Genomic DNA, 17,882 nt, shown 5'->3' on the forward strand with positions numbered 1-17,882 from the left:
TTTAGAGAAGAAGTTCAAAATGTAAAAAGTTTACAGACGGACAGACAGACGGACGGACGGACAGACGGACGACGGACAAAAAGTGATCAGAATAGCTCACTTGAGCTTTCAGCTCAGGTGAGCTAAAAACAATTGCATTGTGGGAATGTTTAAAATAGGGACCAGTTCGGTTTCGTTTTCCGATTGATTGACAGCTGGGTTCATTCAACCTGCTATTATTCATCAATTTTAAACTAGACAAACCACAGGACTGGAATAATAAAAATATATACCAAGGTTTTATTATTGATTAGCCAAAACAATTTGAATTTAATCCGTTTTTTTATAATTTTTTTTATAGCGAATGTCAGTCGTTATACGATTATTCCCGGTATTTCCCACCTTGATGTTGGGGCAAATCATAATAAACATTACCATTTTATATGTAGTATGTTTTGTTAACAAATTTTATTTATCATTTTGCCTTAGGAATATGGCTTAATTTACTAGAAAAACTATGACATTGCCAATTTTTTATACACATTTGAAGTAAAACTATTGTATAATAAATGGGAATAATAAATGAGAAGATAAAATTTTATAACAATTGAGTTCAGTCCTTTTTGTTAGTCTGAACAGAATGCACATCGTTTATGAAGTTCAAATAGGTAACTTCCAATATTATGTCATATTGGTAAAGTATCAAGGCTCCTTGATATTCATCATTTAACTTTAATTCATACTATAAAATATGTTAGAACATGTTCAGAGATTTCTGCCCATGTAGAATTTGAGTGACTTTTTCCGGGTGTGTTATTCCACCTTAAAGAAACCGTTGATTTTGTAAAAAAAAAAAAATTTGAAGTAGTCTGTAAATGAAGTGGGTATATTCACAATTCTCCGAAAAGGTCTATCATATGACATTCATTTAAAAAAGTGACAGTTTTCATAGTTTTATTTTGAAGGATTCAAAGCTTTCACAAATTTTTTTCTCACTGCTACAATAAAAGATCGCAGATCATTGGTTGAATTCAGTTTCTCTTCAAGTTCTTGGACACCATCCAGCTCAGGCGAGAAATCAGACACTGAAAAAAAAAATATGTGTCATCAAAATCCTCAGGAATATTGACACAGAAATGAACCAACACTTTTACAGAAGTATTGAATAAGGTATAAATAAACCTTATTCAATTGTGTTTATCCTTAAAGACTTTATTAAATTGACATGCTCATATTTTTATTTTGATTTTAATACAGGTATCATGATTTAGCGTTTCTAACTGTTTATTGTATTCCATAAATGATCCTATGACAGCAAAAACTTTTTAATGAGTCATGTTTCTGACATCACATGATCACTGTGCGCATTATAATACATATAGAGTTATTGTGGTTTGTTTAATATTCGTGGGTATCAATTTTCGAGGATAAATTGAAAATTGCTGTCTCAAAGATACTTAAATTCATGGCCAATGATCCTATCAATACAACATGTTAGTAAAAATTGTACTTCAATAAACATTTAAATTCAATATTGATGAAACAACAGTATATGAATGGTTTGTCTTTTATAAACATCAATATAAACCAACAGAGCTACCCGGCTTGGTATTCAAACCGGTCTAAACAAAACATTAGTGATACACTCAGCAATGTTTCAAAGTTTATCAGGATATGAAATTGGTTGATAATTAAATAATCTTCTGTAAAGGACTCATGGCTTCACAGGTTTTGATCTTACCTGTGTAAGTTAACACAGTATACACGTATACCTGAATAAAATGTCAATAGAATGATTCATCTACAAACTACAATAATTTTTTAACTTATACTTGAAGTGTACAGTTGTTCACTCAATGATTTACCTGTACAAGTTGTTCACTCAATGGTTTACCAGTACAAGTTGTTCACTCAATGGTTTACCTGTACAAGTTGTTCACTCAATGATTTACCTGTACAAGTTGTTCACTCAATGGTTTACCTGTACAAGTTGTTCACTCAATGATTTACCTGTACAAGTTGTTCACTCAATGGTTTACCTGTACAAGTTGTTTACTCAATGGTTTACCTGTATAAGCTGTTCACACAATGATTCACCTGTATAAGTTTTACATACAATGATTAACTTGTACAAATTGTTCACACAGTAATTTACCTGTACAAGTTGTTTAAACCATGATTTACTTGTGTAAGTTGTTCACACAATGATTTACCTAATGATTTACATGTACAAGTTGTTTAAACAATGATTTACATAAATAAGTAATTTATCTGTATAAGTTGTTAACACAATGATTTACCTGTTACAGTACATGTTGTCAATTATATACCTGTACAAGTTGTTCAACCAATGATTTACCTGTACAAGTTGTTCAACCAATGATTTACCTGTACAAGTTGTTAACACAATGATTTACCTGTACAAGTGTTTAGCACAATGACATACCTGTACAAGTTGTTAACACAATGATTTACCTGTATAAGTTGTTAACACAATGATATACCTGTACAAGTTGTTAACACAATGATTTACCTGTACAAGTTTTTAACACAACTTACCTGTATAAGTTCGGTCACCATTAATCTTCAGACAGAAACAGCAGGTTACATCAGGATTCTCTTTATCCACAGAGGAAAAACAATACTGCAGACGTCCACCTGTATCATTAACAGACAGAAAGCCAATGTTTTCTCATTCATTGACACAATAATGATGTCAGGTTGTTTTTGGAATCATGAAGTAATGTATTTTATATGTTTCTGTTTAAGTTATTACATGTATCAAGGCTGTCTTGGAATTTCATGGACCTAATATTCTTCTGCTACTACGTGGACTGGCTTTGATACTTCTGTTATTGCATGGACTGACCTGATATCTTATGTTATTACATGGACTGATCTGATATCTTATGTTATTACATGGACTGATCTGATATCTTATGTTATTACATGGACTGATCTGATATCTTATGTTATTACATAGAATGACCTGATATCTTGTTATTATATGGACTGACCTGATATCTTCTGTTACTACATGGACTGACCTGATATCTTATGTTTTATTATGAACTGACCTGATATATTATGTTATTATATGGACTGACCTGATAACTTCTGTTATTACATGGACTGACCTGATATCTTTTGTTATTACATGAACTGACCTGATATCTTATGTTATATTATGAACTGACCTGATATATTATTACATGGACTGACCTGATATCTTTTGTTATTACATGGACTGACCTGATATCTTATGTTATTACATGGACTGACCTGATATCTTATGTTATTATATGGATTGACCTGATATCTTCTGTTATTACATGGACTGACCTGATATCTTATGTTATTACATGGACTGACCTGATATCTTTTGTTATTATATGGACTGACCTGATATCTTGTTATTTCATGGACTGACCTGATATCTTCTGTTATTACATGGACCGACATGATAACTTCCGTTATTACATGGACTGATCTGATAACTTCTGTTATTACATGGACTAACCTGATATCTTATGTTATTACATGGACTGATCTGATATCTTTTGTTATTATATGGACTGTCCTGATATCTTATGTTATGACATGGACTGACCTGATATCTTACGTAATTACATGGACTGACCTGATATCAGTCCTGATATCTTTTGTTACTACATGGACTGACCTGATATCTTCTTTATTACTTGGACTGACCCAATGTCTTCTGTTATTACATGGACTGACCTGATAACTTCTGTTATTACATGGACTGACCTGATATCTTCTGTTATTACATGGACTGACCTGATATCTTATGTTATTACATGGACTGACCTGATATCAGTCCTGATATCTTTTGTTACTACATGGACTGACCTGATATCTTCTTTATTACTTGGACTGACCCAATGTCTTCTGTTATTACATGGACTGACCTGATATCTTCTGTTATTATATGGAGTAACCTGATATCTTGTTATTTAAATATATGGACTGACCTGATATCTTCTGGAAGTGCACGTCCAGTCGGTCGCGGTAGAAGCCCAGGGCCTGCTCGAGCTCTTTGTGGGTTTTCTCTGTGTCTTGGGATGTTCCTTTGAGTGCTGCAAAAATATTTTAACTTACTTTCATTCATTCAAAGTAAGCGAATCAAACTTGCCTATGTATTCTCTTTGACATAAAAACAGGCTTATAAATTCAGATTGATTTGTAAACAATACACAATGCTTAAAGCAAGTCATGTGATCAGTTTTTGTTAATAATTGCAGAAGTACATGAAATATGTGTGCCTTTGGAAATCTATAAAAAGAAAGTATACTCAAACCTTGTAATCTGAAAATTGACAAAGTTAACAAAAATAGAATTAAGTACAAGCCTTATCATAAACCTTAGGTTGTTGTTCATGGCTCAGTGCAGTGTAGAAAGGGTCGTTAAGCAATGCGCATGTGTTAATTTAGATTGTCTGAGGTCATCAAATTAGTACATTTCATCTGATAACTACAACTGTCTTAATGGGACTAATACTAGTACATTTCATCTGATAACTAGAACTGTCCTAATGGGACTAATACTAGTACATTTCATCTGATAACTACAACTGTCCTAATGGGACTAATACTAGTACATTTCATCTGATAACTAGAACTGTCCTAATGGGACTAATACTAGTACATTTCATCTGATAACTACAACTGTCCTAATGGGACTAATACTAGTACATTTCATCTGATAACTAGAACTGTCCTAATGGGACTAATACTAGTACATTTCATCTGATAACTACAACTGTCCTAATGGGACTAATACTAGTACATTTCATCTGATAACTACAACTGTCCTAATGGGACTAATACTAGTACATTTCATCTGATAACTACAACTGTCCTAATGGGACTAATACTAGTACATTTCATCTGATAACTAGAACTGTCCTAATGGGACTAATACTAGTACATTTCATCTGATAACTACAACTGTCCTAATGGGACTAATACTAGTACATTTCATCTGATAACTACAACTGTCCTAATGGGACTAATACTGGTACATTTCATCTGATAAAAATCTTTTGGTGAGAAAAGAAATTATGCAACTTTAGAGGTATCCAAACAGTCTTGCCATTTTATCTCCATAATAACAATACCTTCGTTTCTATGGTGGATGTTTTGCTGGGTGTTGGAGATTTCTGAGTGGAGTTGCTCCCCCTGCTGTAAAGCTGACTGGGTCTGAGTCGTTAGGATCTTTAGCTCCTGTCTGAGATCTGTCAGTCGCTGAACCTGGTCCTCGAGGGCTGTAATATACAATAGATAATATCAACCCACAACGAACAATACAACATGCTATAAGATATAGATCTGTCAGTCGCTGAACCTGGTCCTCGAGGGCTGTAATATACAATAGATAATATCAACCCACAACACAACGAACGACAAACCATGTCAGCATACATCACAACTTGTCCAACACATCACAACTTGTCCAATATATATCACAATTTGTCCAATATACATCACAACTTGTCCAACACATCACAACTTGTCCAATATACATCACAACTTGTCCAATATACATCACAACTTGTCCAACACATCACAATTTGTCCAATATACATCACAACTTGTCCAACGTACATCACAACTTGTCAACATACATCACAACTTGTCCAATATACATTACATGTACAACATAACATGTCAACACAACAGCCAACACAAGCTACATGTACAACAAGACACAGATCTGTTTGACACTGGGCCTGGTCCTCCAGGGTTGTAGCAATTCAATATTTAAAAAAAAAGCATTATGAAGCCAGTGATGGACTTTGGTCATGGTTTGCTGCCATGACATTTAGAGATAGACATTTGAACCTTTAGGTTTACTGACTGACAGCACATATGGATATGATAAATAATGCCTGGCTTCCTTAATAACTTACCTTTTTTGTTGTTTTTGGCTAGACCCTGGATTTTCTTGATGTTGTTTTCATGACTGCCAATCTCATCTGTATTTAAAACAATTTTTTTGTTCATTTTAAAACAAAATTCAAGCAAATCAGAGTGAAATATCTTTGATTATCACAGTCATGTGAATTCAACATAATCTACAGTACAGATAAAGTTAAATTGCTAAATTGTAGAAATATTATACAATTGTTGCACGATAGTGTGGATAATAATATTCCCTTAAAAAAATCGGATTTCCAGAGGACATCTGTTAGTACATACCTTGATAATGCTGGACCTTCTTCTCTCATTGATACCTTTGTTTTACCTGTATGTATACATACCTTCTTCTCTCATTGATACCTTTGTTTTACCTGTATGTATACATACCTTCTTCTCTCATTGATACCTTTGTTTTACCTGTATGTATACACACCTTCTTCTCTCATTGATACCTTTGTTTTACCTGTATGTATACATACCTTCTTCTCTCATTGATACCTTTGTTTTACCTGTATGTATAAATACCTTCTTCTCTCATCGATACCTTTGTTTTACCTGTATGTATACATACCTTCTTCTCTCATTGATACCTTTGTTTTACCTGTATGTATACATACCTTCTTCTCTCATCGATACCTTTGTTTTACCTGTATGTATACACACCTTCTTCTCTCATCGATACCTTTGTTTTACCTGTATGTATACACACCTTCCTCTCTCATTGATACCTTTGTTTTACCTGTATGTATACATACCTTCTTCTCTCATTGATACTTGGTTTTACCTGTATGTATACATACCTTCTTCTCTCATTGATACCTTTGTTTTAACTGTAAGTATACACACCTTCTTCTCTCATTGATACCTTTGTTTTACCTGTATGTATACACACCTTCTTCTCTCATTGATACCTTTGTTTTACCTGTATCTATACACACCTTCTTCTCTCATTGATACTTGGTTTTACCTGTATGTATACACACCTTCTTCTCTCATTGATACCTTTGTTTTACCTGTATGTATACACACCTTCTTCTCTCATTGATACCTTTGTTTTACCTGTATGTATACACACCTTCTTCTCTCATTGATACCTTTGTTTTACCTGTATGTATACAGACCTTCTTCTCTCATTGATACCTTTGTTTTACCTGTATGTATACATACCTTCTTCTCTCATTGATACCTTTGTTTTACCTGTATGCATACATACCTTCTTCTCTCATTGATACCTTTGTTTTACCTGTATGTATACACATCTTCTTCTCTCATTGATACCTTTGTTTTACCTGTATGCATACATACCTTCTTCTCTCATTGATACCTTTGTTTTACCTGTATGTATACAGACCTTCTTCTCTCATTGATACCTTTGTTTTACCTGTATGTATACAGACCTTCTTCTCTCATTGATACCTTTGTTTTACCCGTATGTATACATACCTTCTTCTCTCATTGATACCTTTGTTTTACCTGTATGTATACACACCTTCTTCTCTCATTGATACCTTTGTTTTACCTGTATGTATACACACCTTCTTCTCTCATTGATACCTTTGTTTTACCCGTATGTATACACACCTTCTTCTCTCATTGATACCTTTGTTTTACCTGTATGTATACATACCTTCTTCTCTCATTGATACCTTTGTTTTACCCGTATGTATACATACCTTCTTCTCTCATTGATACCTTTGTTTTACCTGTATGTATACATACCTTCTTCTCTCATTGATACCTTTGTTTTACCCGTATGTATACACACCTTCTTCTCTCATTGATACCTTTGTTTTACCTGTAATGTATATATACACTGTACCTTGATAATGCTTGATCTTCTTCTCCTGTTCCTGATCAAGTCTCTCCAGGTGACCTTTTAACTCCGTTCCGATCCATTTCTGCGACAAAACACTGTATGTTTCATCTAGGTTGCTGCACAAGGTTGTCAGTTCACTCTGCAGGAAATCTTGTAAGCTTTGTCCAGTCAGATCTAACAATATTCAATGAAATCTTGTAAGCTTTGTCTGGTCAGATCTAACAATATTCAATGAAATCTTGTACGCTTTGTCCAGTCAGATCTAACAACATTCAATGAAATCTTGTAAGCTTTGTCCAGTCAGATCTAAGAACATTCAATGAAATCTTGTAAGCTTTGTCCAGTCAGATCTAACAATATTCAATGAAATCTTGTACGCTTTGTCCAGTCAGATCTAACAACATTCAATGAAATCTTGTAAGCTTTGTCCAGTCAGATCTAAGAACATTCAATGAAATCTTGTACGCTTTGTCCAGTCAGATCTAACAACATTCAATGAAATCTTGTACGCTTTGTCCAGTCAGATCTAACAACATTCAATGAAATCTTGTAAGCTTTGTCCAGTCAGATCTAAGAACATTCAATGAAATCTTGTAAGCTTTGTCCAGTCAGATCTAACAATATTCAATGAAATCTTGTAAGCTTTGTCTGGTCAGATCTAACAACATTCAATGAAATCTAGTAAGCTTTGTCTGGTCAGATCTAACAATATTCAATGACCAGCCAGATCTAAGCAGGTCCAGTACAATCACTAGATTTAGCTATGTACTAAAAGCATTTGTACTAAAAGTCGCACTAAAGTGCAGCAGTAATTTTCAACTTTCAACTGATCTGAAAATAATTTATAAAAAAATCACTCTTAAAACTGCTGCTCTTTTTGCGCAAATGCAGTCAAAGTTTTAAAAATTTTGGGGCTATGTATAACTGTTTATGTGTAAGCAAACAGCTATTTTCTAAATGGAACAACAAAGAAGAACAGTTCTGGTTAACATGATGATTGATTGATAACTCAGCACAATATGAAGTAATCACACTTATTCATGCCTCATCGCACACAAGGTATCATACAGTTAATCAAACAATAGAAATGCATGTGTTTCTTAAAACTGCTCAAATGCAGCGATGTTTTAACTATTTTTGCTCTGGGTTGCTTTCATAAAACTACACAGTACAAATATAGATTGACAGTTCCTTGCGACTTTTTGTCTGTTTTACATAAAATGCGAAATTGTATGAAGGTAGCTAAATATACCTACTTCAGGTTGGTGAATAAAGCTATGTAGGAAAATCAAGCTACGTAGCTAAATCTAGTGATTGTACTGGACCTGAAGTACATTTAATTAACAGATTAAAACTTCTGCATATTTATTACCCCCCCCCCCCACCCCCACCATTACACTCGTATTTACGATGTAAACGGGCCGGTATACGAACATCTCGGCCCAACGACACCTCGGCCAAGGGCGTTTGACACCTCGGCCCAGACAGGTCGGCCCAAATTTATTGACACGTCGGCCCATGTAAAAGACACCTCGGCCCAATGAAACTTTCGGTTGTACTAAAAATAAATATAACTAGATGCTGTCATTAGACAGTAATACCCGCACCATGCGTTTGCCCCTAAATAACACTGTTTTGTACCAGTTTAATTAAAAATGAAGGCTATATGTAATCATTGAAAGGATATATATGGACTTTGGTGATTATCGTCTTATAATTAACTGCACGTAATTAAATCTTCATTGTCACCCGTGACACGCGTTTGCGACTCCAAAGGAGAGTGCTGCATCCTCTTGTTTGCTTAAATATTTAGCGTCATTGTTGTTGTCGAAATTGTCGTCATTTTCTTAATTTTACTTACTTGTTTGCTTAACAATTAGAACTTAATGGTCTCATTTTTTTTTATTAATTCAATTTCATTTACAAGTATTTGATATGTAATATTTTGATAAAATATATATGTAAATAAAATAAAAACATTTAAATCAAATATATTTTTTTTTAATTTTGCTTGAACCGAGATGTCTTTTACGTGAGCCGAGGTGTCTCAAATTTTGGGCCGACCCGTCTTGGCCGAGGTGTCCTGGGGCCGAAGTGTCGTTGGGCCGAGGTGTCGTTGGGCCGACATGTCTGACATTCAACGGGCCCGCCCCTGTAACGACAAGCAGTGCGAGAGCTCTGGAAGAGCTTTAAAATTAGAGAGACATTTAACACCTTAAAAAAAGTTAATCATGCTCAAATCAGAAACTTAAACATTAAGTTTTGTAGCCTACAACGCTAATTTACACTCAACTCAGTAAAGTACACCTTTTGAGTTGAAATTAATGCGATTAACAATAACTATATAAGCTAAAAAGGTCAGAAGATTGATATGCCGATACAAAAAACAGCATACCTTGGTTTATTGCATCCATTTCTTCTGTTTACTAATTACTACTTCGGTCAAAACAACCGCCTTGATACTGCTTCCTGTTTCTATCTTCCAATCAAATTGCGCGTACTTTGTTTTTGTTCGGAATTTGAATATACGCATTAACTGATGACGTGTAACACATTCAGTGTCATTAACTGCGCCATTGACGAGTGACTGTGACTCACAAAATAAAGAATAAATCGAAAGTTTGATCGTAAGAGTTAAATCTACTTGATGATGGGGGATACGGAAGTCCTAACTACTCTGAAAATTCTCATAATAGGAGAAAGCAGTGTTGGAAAATCCAGGTAAACAGATTTATTCCCCTCTGTCCTGCCATGTTTACATTTCTCTTGTCGTCAGCGAAGCGGAACATCACAACAATTGATCTGTACTCTGCCTAAGGACATGAGGAATATTCGATACTATAGTCTGTCCCAAGATGTTAAAGTCGCACATTTATATGATTTTTAAAAATAAAAATACACAGTTGTATACGTGAAAGAAAATCTAAATGAAAGGGAAAATATCCAAGATAAATTCATGCACACATTATAATATTTGTGTCTTGATATACTAGTACTATAACTTGAAATAGTGTTTTTTTTCTGCCAGTTGCCTTATCCAGTTAAATGCTGCTGGGACTGACTTTGGGAGGGGGGGGGGGGGGGCGGAGTGCTCAGCTGTTTGTAAGATGACATATTGTGTACTGTATAGCCTTTAACTGAGATTGTAACCATATGTTATTTGATTTTTGTTTTCAGTCTGCTGTTACGATTTACAGATGATACTTTTGATCCAGAACAGGCTGCCACTATAGGTCAGTATGTATAACAATGCTCCACTGTAACTCTGTTTGTACTGACCCAGTCATGTTTGGATAAATCTTTAAAAGAGTTTTTGGAATTTAGGTGTTGATTTCAAAGTAAAAACTCTTCAAGTGGATGGAAACAGGGCAAAACTAGCCATCTGGGTAAGTGAGCATTGTGATTGATAATAGAGATTAATAGTTGGTATTCACTTTCATGTCTTAAATTTCATTTTGTCCTGCTGTATTTTACATGTGTAGCCTATATTTATAAATTGATGGTATCTGCATCAGTTTGTCAATGCCTGCTGCTTTTCTTTTAAAATTGAACTTGAGGAATAATCTATTGGTGGAGTATTTTAAATGGACTATCCAGTTATTGGTGACAACACTCTAGTGAAATGTAGTCCCACTGTAGATGTTAATTTAAATGCATAGATTGATAAGCATTACATGTATATGATAGTGCTTCATCATTTATTTATTTATTTAATATTGCGTTACTATTTAATCATTAATAATTTATTTAGGATACTGCTGGACAAGAGAGATTCCGAACACTGACACCAAGTTACTACAGAGGAGCACAGGGGGCTATTCTAGGTAATCTGTCACTAATACTCAAGTTACAACAGAGGGCACAGGGCTATTCTAGGTAATCTGTCACTAATCCTTAAGTTATTACAGAGGGCAGAGGGGGCTATTCTAGGTAATATGTCAATAATACGCAAGTTACGACAGAGGACACAAGGGGCTATTCTAGGTAATTTGTCAATAATACGCAAGTTACGACAGAGGGCACAAGGGGCTATTCTAGGTAATTTGTCCTTAATTTACAAGTTACGACAGAGGACACAAGGGGCTCTTCTTGGTAATCTCTCACAAATACACAAGGGGATTTGTCACTAATACACAAGTTACGACAGAGGACACAAGGGGCTATTCTAGGTAATCTGTCACTAATACTCAAGTTACGACAGAGGACACAAGGGGCTCTTCTTGGTAATTTCTCACTAATACACAAGTTACGACGGAGGACACAAGGGGCTATTCTAGGTAATTTGTCACTAATACACAAGTTACGACAGAGGACACAAGGGGCTATTCTTGGTAATTTGTCACTTATACACAAGTTACGACAGAGGACACAAGGGGCTATTGTAGGTAATTTGCCCCTAATTTACAAGTTACGACAGAGGACACAAGGGGCTATTGTAGGTAATTTACCCCAAATACACAAGTTACGACAAAGGACACAAGGGGCTATTCTAGGTAATTTGTCACTTATACACAAGTTACGACAGAGGACACAAGGGGCTATTCTAGGTAATTTGTCACTAATACACAAGTTATGACAGAGGACACAAGGGGCTATACTAGGTAATTTGTCACTAATACACAAGTTATGACAGAGGACACAAGGGGTTATTCAAGGTAATCTGTTATTAATTTAATAATCAAATTACTATAGAAGGGCACAGGGGGCTTCATAGAAATCATTTGTTTGTAAAATATGTCACTATTTGACATTCTGACATTGTTGACAGTGTATGTGTACTAATAGATATTCTGATTTTGTTGACAGTGTATGTGCATGAAATAATATTCTGATTTTTTATCGTGTATGATGTGACTCTAATTGACATTTGTCTGGTTTTGTTGATAGTGTATTTGACATTTGTCTGGTTTTGTTGACAGTGTATGACATGCCACTATTTGACATTCTGATTTTGTTGACAGTGTATAACATGCCACTATTTGACATTCTGATTCTATTAACAGTATATGATGTGACAAACAGAGCCTCCTTTCAGAAGCTTGATGTCTGGTTGAATGAACTGGAGACATTCTCAACCAAACATGACCTGATTAAGATGTTGGTTGGAAACAAAATAGATCAAGTAAGTGTGAAAGTACAGTAGTGTAATAAAGTGGGCAGTTAATATAACGGCAGGCCAAGTATTAAATGTAATAAGCTGGGCAGTTAATGTAACAGCAGGCCAAGTATTAAATGTAATAAGCTGGGCAGTAAATGTTACAATAGACCAAGTATTAAATGTAATAACCTGGACAGTTGATATTAGAGCAGGCCAAATATTAAATGTAATAACCGGGGCAGTAAATTTTACTAGTAGGCCTGATGATCTAAGCTATGTCTATGAACAGTCACCCAAATCTGTCAATTGTAGGGTGGAAATGATGAATATTTACATTCAGTATACCCGATATACATGTATATCTCCCCATATGTTTAGGTTGGAAATCAGCAACTTTCAATTTCCTATGGAAACACTTGGTCTATTCACAAAACATGAGCACAAAAAAAAATACTTCATACAAATAAACAACAATACGAATATAAATATAAGCATTGAATGCTTATTTTTGGATAAGGCGGAGTACTTAACTTGTCTCATAGCCTTGGTGTGTGAAAGTAAATTGATACTAAAGTATAATTATGTCATGATGATTTAGTAAAGGACTTGTTAAGATTATTAATTTCTCTGCAGGAAAATCGCGAGGTTAGCAAGGAGGATGGACTGAAGTTTGCGCGGAAGCACCACATGCTATTTATAGAAGCCAGCGCCAAGACCAGGGAGGGAGTGCAGTGTGCATTCGAGGAACTCGTGGAGAAGGTCCGTACATATACAACTCCACAATCAAACAGTACATGAAATATTTCATCACTCAGTAATAACTCTACAATGGAACACTGTATGTAATATTTCATCGCTCAGTAATAACTCTACAATGGAACACTGTATGTAATATTTCATTGCTCAGTAATAAGTCTACAATGGAACACTATATGTAATATTTCATCGCTCAGTAATAAGTCTACAGTGGAACACTATATGTAATATTTCATCGCTCAGTAATAAGTCTACAGTGGAACACTATATGTAATATTTCATCGCTCAGTAATAAGTCTACAATGGAACACTATATGAAATATTTCATCGCTCAGTAATAAGTCTACAATGGAACACTATATGTAATATTTCATCGCTCAGTAATAAGTCTACAGTGGAACACTATATGTAATATTTCATCGCTCAGTAATAAGTCTACAATAGAACACAACATGAAATATTTCATCACTCACTAATAACGTACAATGGAACACTACATGTAATATTTCATCGCTCAGTAATAAGTCTACAGTGGAACACTATATGTAATATTTCATCACTCAGTAATAAGTCTACAATGAAACACTACATGTAATATTTCATCACTCAGTAATAAGTCTACAATGAAACACTACATGTAATATTTCATCACTCAGTAATAAGTCTACAATAGAACACTATATGTAATATTTCATTGCTCAGTAATAAGTCTACAATGGAACACTATATGTAATATTTCATCACTCAGTAATAAGTCTACAATGAAACACTACATGTAATATTTCATCACTCAGTAATAAGTCTACAATGGAACACTATATGTAATATTTCATCACTCAGTAATAAGTCTACAATAGAACACTACATGTAATATTTCATCGCTCAGTAATAAGTCTACAATAGAACACTACATGTAATATTTCATCGCTCAGTAATAAGTCTACAATGGAACACTATATGAAATATTTCATCACTCAGTAATAACTCTACAATCGAACACTATATGTAATATTTCATCGCTCAGTAATAAGTCTACAAAAGAACACTACATGTAATATTTCATCGCTCAGTAATAAGTCTACAATGGAACACTACATGTAATATTTCATCGCTCAGTAATAAGTCTACAATGGAACACTATATGTAATATTTCATCGCTCAGTAATAAGTCTACAATGGAACACTACATGTAATATTTCATCACTCAGTAATAAGTCTACAATGGAACACTACATGTAATATTTCATCGCTCAGTAATAAGTCTACAATGGAACACTACATGTAATATTTCATCGCTCAGTAATAAGTCTACAATGGAACACTATATGTAATATTTCATCCCTCGGTATTAACTATTCAAACACTACATTTATTGTTTTATCACTCATTACCTGCAGTTTTATCACTTTATGAAGTTTTCATCTTTTACATGCTGTAAAGATTTACCTGTGTATAAATCTATAATTCATCATTACCTGTAAGACACAAACCCTTATATACACATTTATTACATGTAAGATGCAAATGCAGATGATAATAATGTTTGTTCGTTTGTTGTAGATCATCCAGACGCCCGGTCTGTGGGAGACCAGTAATCGTGGAGTTGACATCAGCCAGGGGGGTCAGGCTGCGTCCGCCTGTCAGGGATACTGTGCTGTCATTTGATTGGACAATATGTGTCACATGACAGCAGTGGTTGTGTGCCAACTTACAAAAGTCTTTCAGAGTGAACTCCAGGACTGAAAGAAAAACACACCTGGAGATATATGTACATTATATGTGGATATTTTTGGTTCAGGATAAATGTGTAATGGATTATTTTAGGAGATATCACAGCATGGAAAAATGGCCAAGTCTGTCTTACTAGATTATGTCTGAAGCACTGAATTAGTGTCATGTGATTAATCCAACCAATGACAGGTCGGGATAGACTTGAATTTGTGCATCACATTAACAGATATTTGACTTGTGTGATGTCAGATTCAGGCCAGAAACTTAACAAAAACATCAATTCTGACTGCTTATTAATTAGAACAGGACCAGGTCCTGCTTCACCATTTAAGTTATCTATAATTGTAAGTTATGCATTAGCTTGTATTTACAGATTTGTTAGAGGTATGTACCTTATATAATTGGTACATTACCCAATGTTATTGCTGTGTTACCTGTGTATCAAGGCTGATGCTTGGTCTGTCCCTCAGACATGTAGGGGTTGGTGCCACTTTAGAGACTTGATCTGTGTTGGGTCGGTAGATTGTAGGGGGAAGGGAGACTTGATTTGTGTGGGGTCAGTAGATTGTAAGGAGGGGGGTCAGAGATAGGTGGGTAGGGCTTATGTATTATTCTGTATAAAACCTTATTTGTACCTTTAGTGAGCAAGTGTGTGTCTGGTATGAAAGACTTGACTTTTTGGAGGGGAAAAAAATAATGCATCAATACTTGTAGGAAAGGTTCAAGTTAAACGTGTGGTGTTGTTTTGCTGGTTTTTAATTATTTCAAGTTGGTATTTTAAGTTACATGACTGTGTAACAATTTATATAAAGACATAGAAATTGAACATACTATAATACAGATATTCACTGTGTGTGACAGAATGTAACTCTAGTTCCATTAGGGGCATCCTTTAAGTTTGTAGCAGATGTACTATTGACTGACACCAGAGTATTCTCTCACAGGGAACTGGACAGAGTATTTCCTCACAGGGAATTTGGACTGTACATCTCATTCCTGGAGAAGAATCTTTTATCATGTATATCTTTATTGACCGTTTGATTTTACATGTATGTGCAATTGAATGATGATAAATATTTTAAGTAAGAGTCTAGTGTGTTGATTCATCAAGATATTTGGACTGTGAACAGATTTACTTATGTTAACTTATCTACAACATGTTAAACCTCTGAACTATTGTAACATATATACATGAAATAGACCAGTACATTTACTGGAATACTATTGTTATACATGAAATAGACCGGAACATTTGGTAAAATATACTGGATCAAGGGTAACTGCATTTTCCTTGCATTATCCATAGAACAAACGTATCAGTGTATTACATGTATAACATTAATATGTACTGGTGTATTACATGTGTAAAATTAATATGACTGGTGTATTACATGTGTAACATTAATACTTACTGTTGTATTACATTTGTATCATTAATACATTCTGGTGTATTACATAAATATATACATGTATAACAATACATACTGCATGCTGGTTTACATTAATACATACTGATGAATAATGTATATACTGGTGTATAACATGTAGTACATTAATAAGTACTGATGTATAAAATGTATTACACCAATAAGTACTGGTGTATAACATGTAGTACATCGATAAGTACTGGTGTATAACATGTAGTACATTGATAAGTACTGATGTATAAAATGTATTACACCAATAAGTACTGGTGTATAACATGTAGTACATCGATAAGTACTGGTGTATAACATGTAGTACATTGATAAGTACTGATGTATAAAATGTATAACACCAATAGGTACTGGTGTATAAAATGTATTACACCAATAAGTACTGGTGTATAAAATGTATAACACCAATAAATACTGGTGTAAAACATGTAGTACACCAATAAGAACTAGTGTAAAACATGTATTACACCAATAAGTACTGGTGTATAACATTAAGTACATAAATAAGTACTGATGTATAAAATGTATTACACCAATAAGACTGGTGTATAACATGTATTACATCAATAAGTACTGGTGTATAACATGTATTACATCAATAAGTACTGATGTATAAAATGTATTACACCAATAAGAACTGATGTATAAAATGTATTACACCAATAAGACTGGTGTATAACATGTATTACATCAATAAGTACTGGTGTATAACATTAAGTACATAAATAAGTACTGATGTATAAAATGTATTACACCAATAAGACTGGTGTATAACATGTATTACACCAATAAGTACTGGTGTATAACATGTAGTACATTAATAAGTACTGGTGTATAACATGTAGTACATAAATAAGTACTGATGTATAAAATGTATTACACCAATAAGACTGGTGTATAACATGTATTACATCAATAAGTACTGATGTATAAAATGTATTACACCAATAAGACTGGTGTATAACATGTATTTCATCAATAAGTACTGGTGTATAAAATGTATTACACCAATAAGACTGGTGTAAAACATGTATTACATCAATAAGTTCTGATGTATAACATGTATTACACCAATAAATACTGGTGTATAACATGTATTACACTAATAAGTACTGGTGTATAAC

General features: G+C 34.1%; 2 protein-coding genes across 2 annotated transcripts; one reads left to right on the forward strand and one right to left on the reverse strand.

The window, feature by feature from the left end:
* Positions 1-916: 916 nt before the first annotated feature.
* LOC105328870 (kinetochore protein Spc25) lies at positions 917-10,252 on the reverse strand. The gene is made up of 7 exons (XM_034462446.2): positions 10,133-10,252; positions 7,741-7,911; positions 5,912-5,977; positions 5,120-5,266; positions 3,975-4,079; positions 2,539-2,637; positions 917-1,064 (listed from the first exon to the last, which is right to left on the reverse strand). The coding sequence occupies exons 1-7, from the start codon at positions 10,149-10,151 to the stop codon at positions 934-936; spliced, it is 738 nt and encodes a 245-aa protein (XP_034318337.2). The 5' UTR covers positions 10,152-10,252; the 3' UTR covers positions 917-933.
* Positions 10,253-10,315: 63 nt separating this feature from the next.
* LOC105328871 (ras-related protein Rab-18A) lies at positions 10,316-16,410 on the forward strand. The gene is made up of 7 exons (XM_011429908.4): positions 10,316-10,458; positions 10,915-10,970; positions 11,062-11,123; positions 11,489-11,561; positions 12,741-12,859; positions 13,469-13,594; positions 15,152-16,410. Exons 1-7 carry the CDS (start codon positions 10,385-10,387, stop codon positions 15,254-15,256), a joined length of 615 nt encoding a protein of 204 aa, XP_011428210.1. The 5' UTR covers positions 10,316-10,384; the 3' UTR covers positions 15,257-16,410.
* Positions 16,411-17,882: the final 1,472 nt, after the last annotated feature.

This window comes from Magallana gigas, chromosome 10 (assembly GCF_963853765.1).
Source record: "Magallana gigas chromosome 10, xbMagGiga1.1, whole genome shotgun sequence".
NCBI classification, from domain to species: domain Eukaryota; kingdom Metazoa; phylum Mollusca; class Bivalvia; order Ostreida; family Ostreidae; genus Magallana; species Magallana gigas.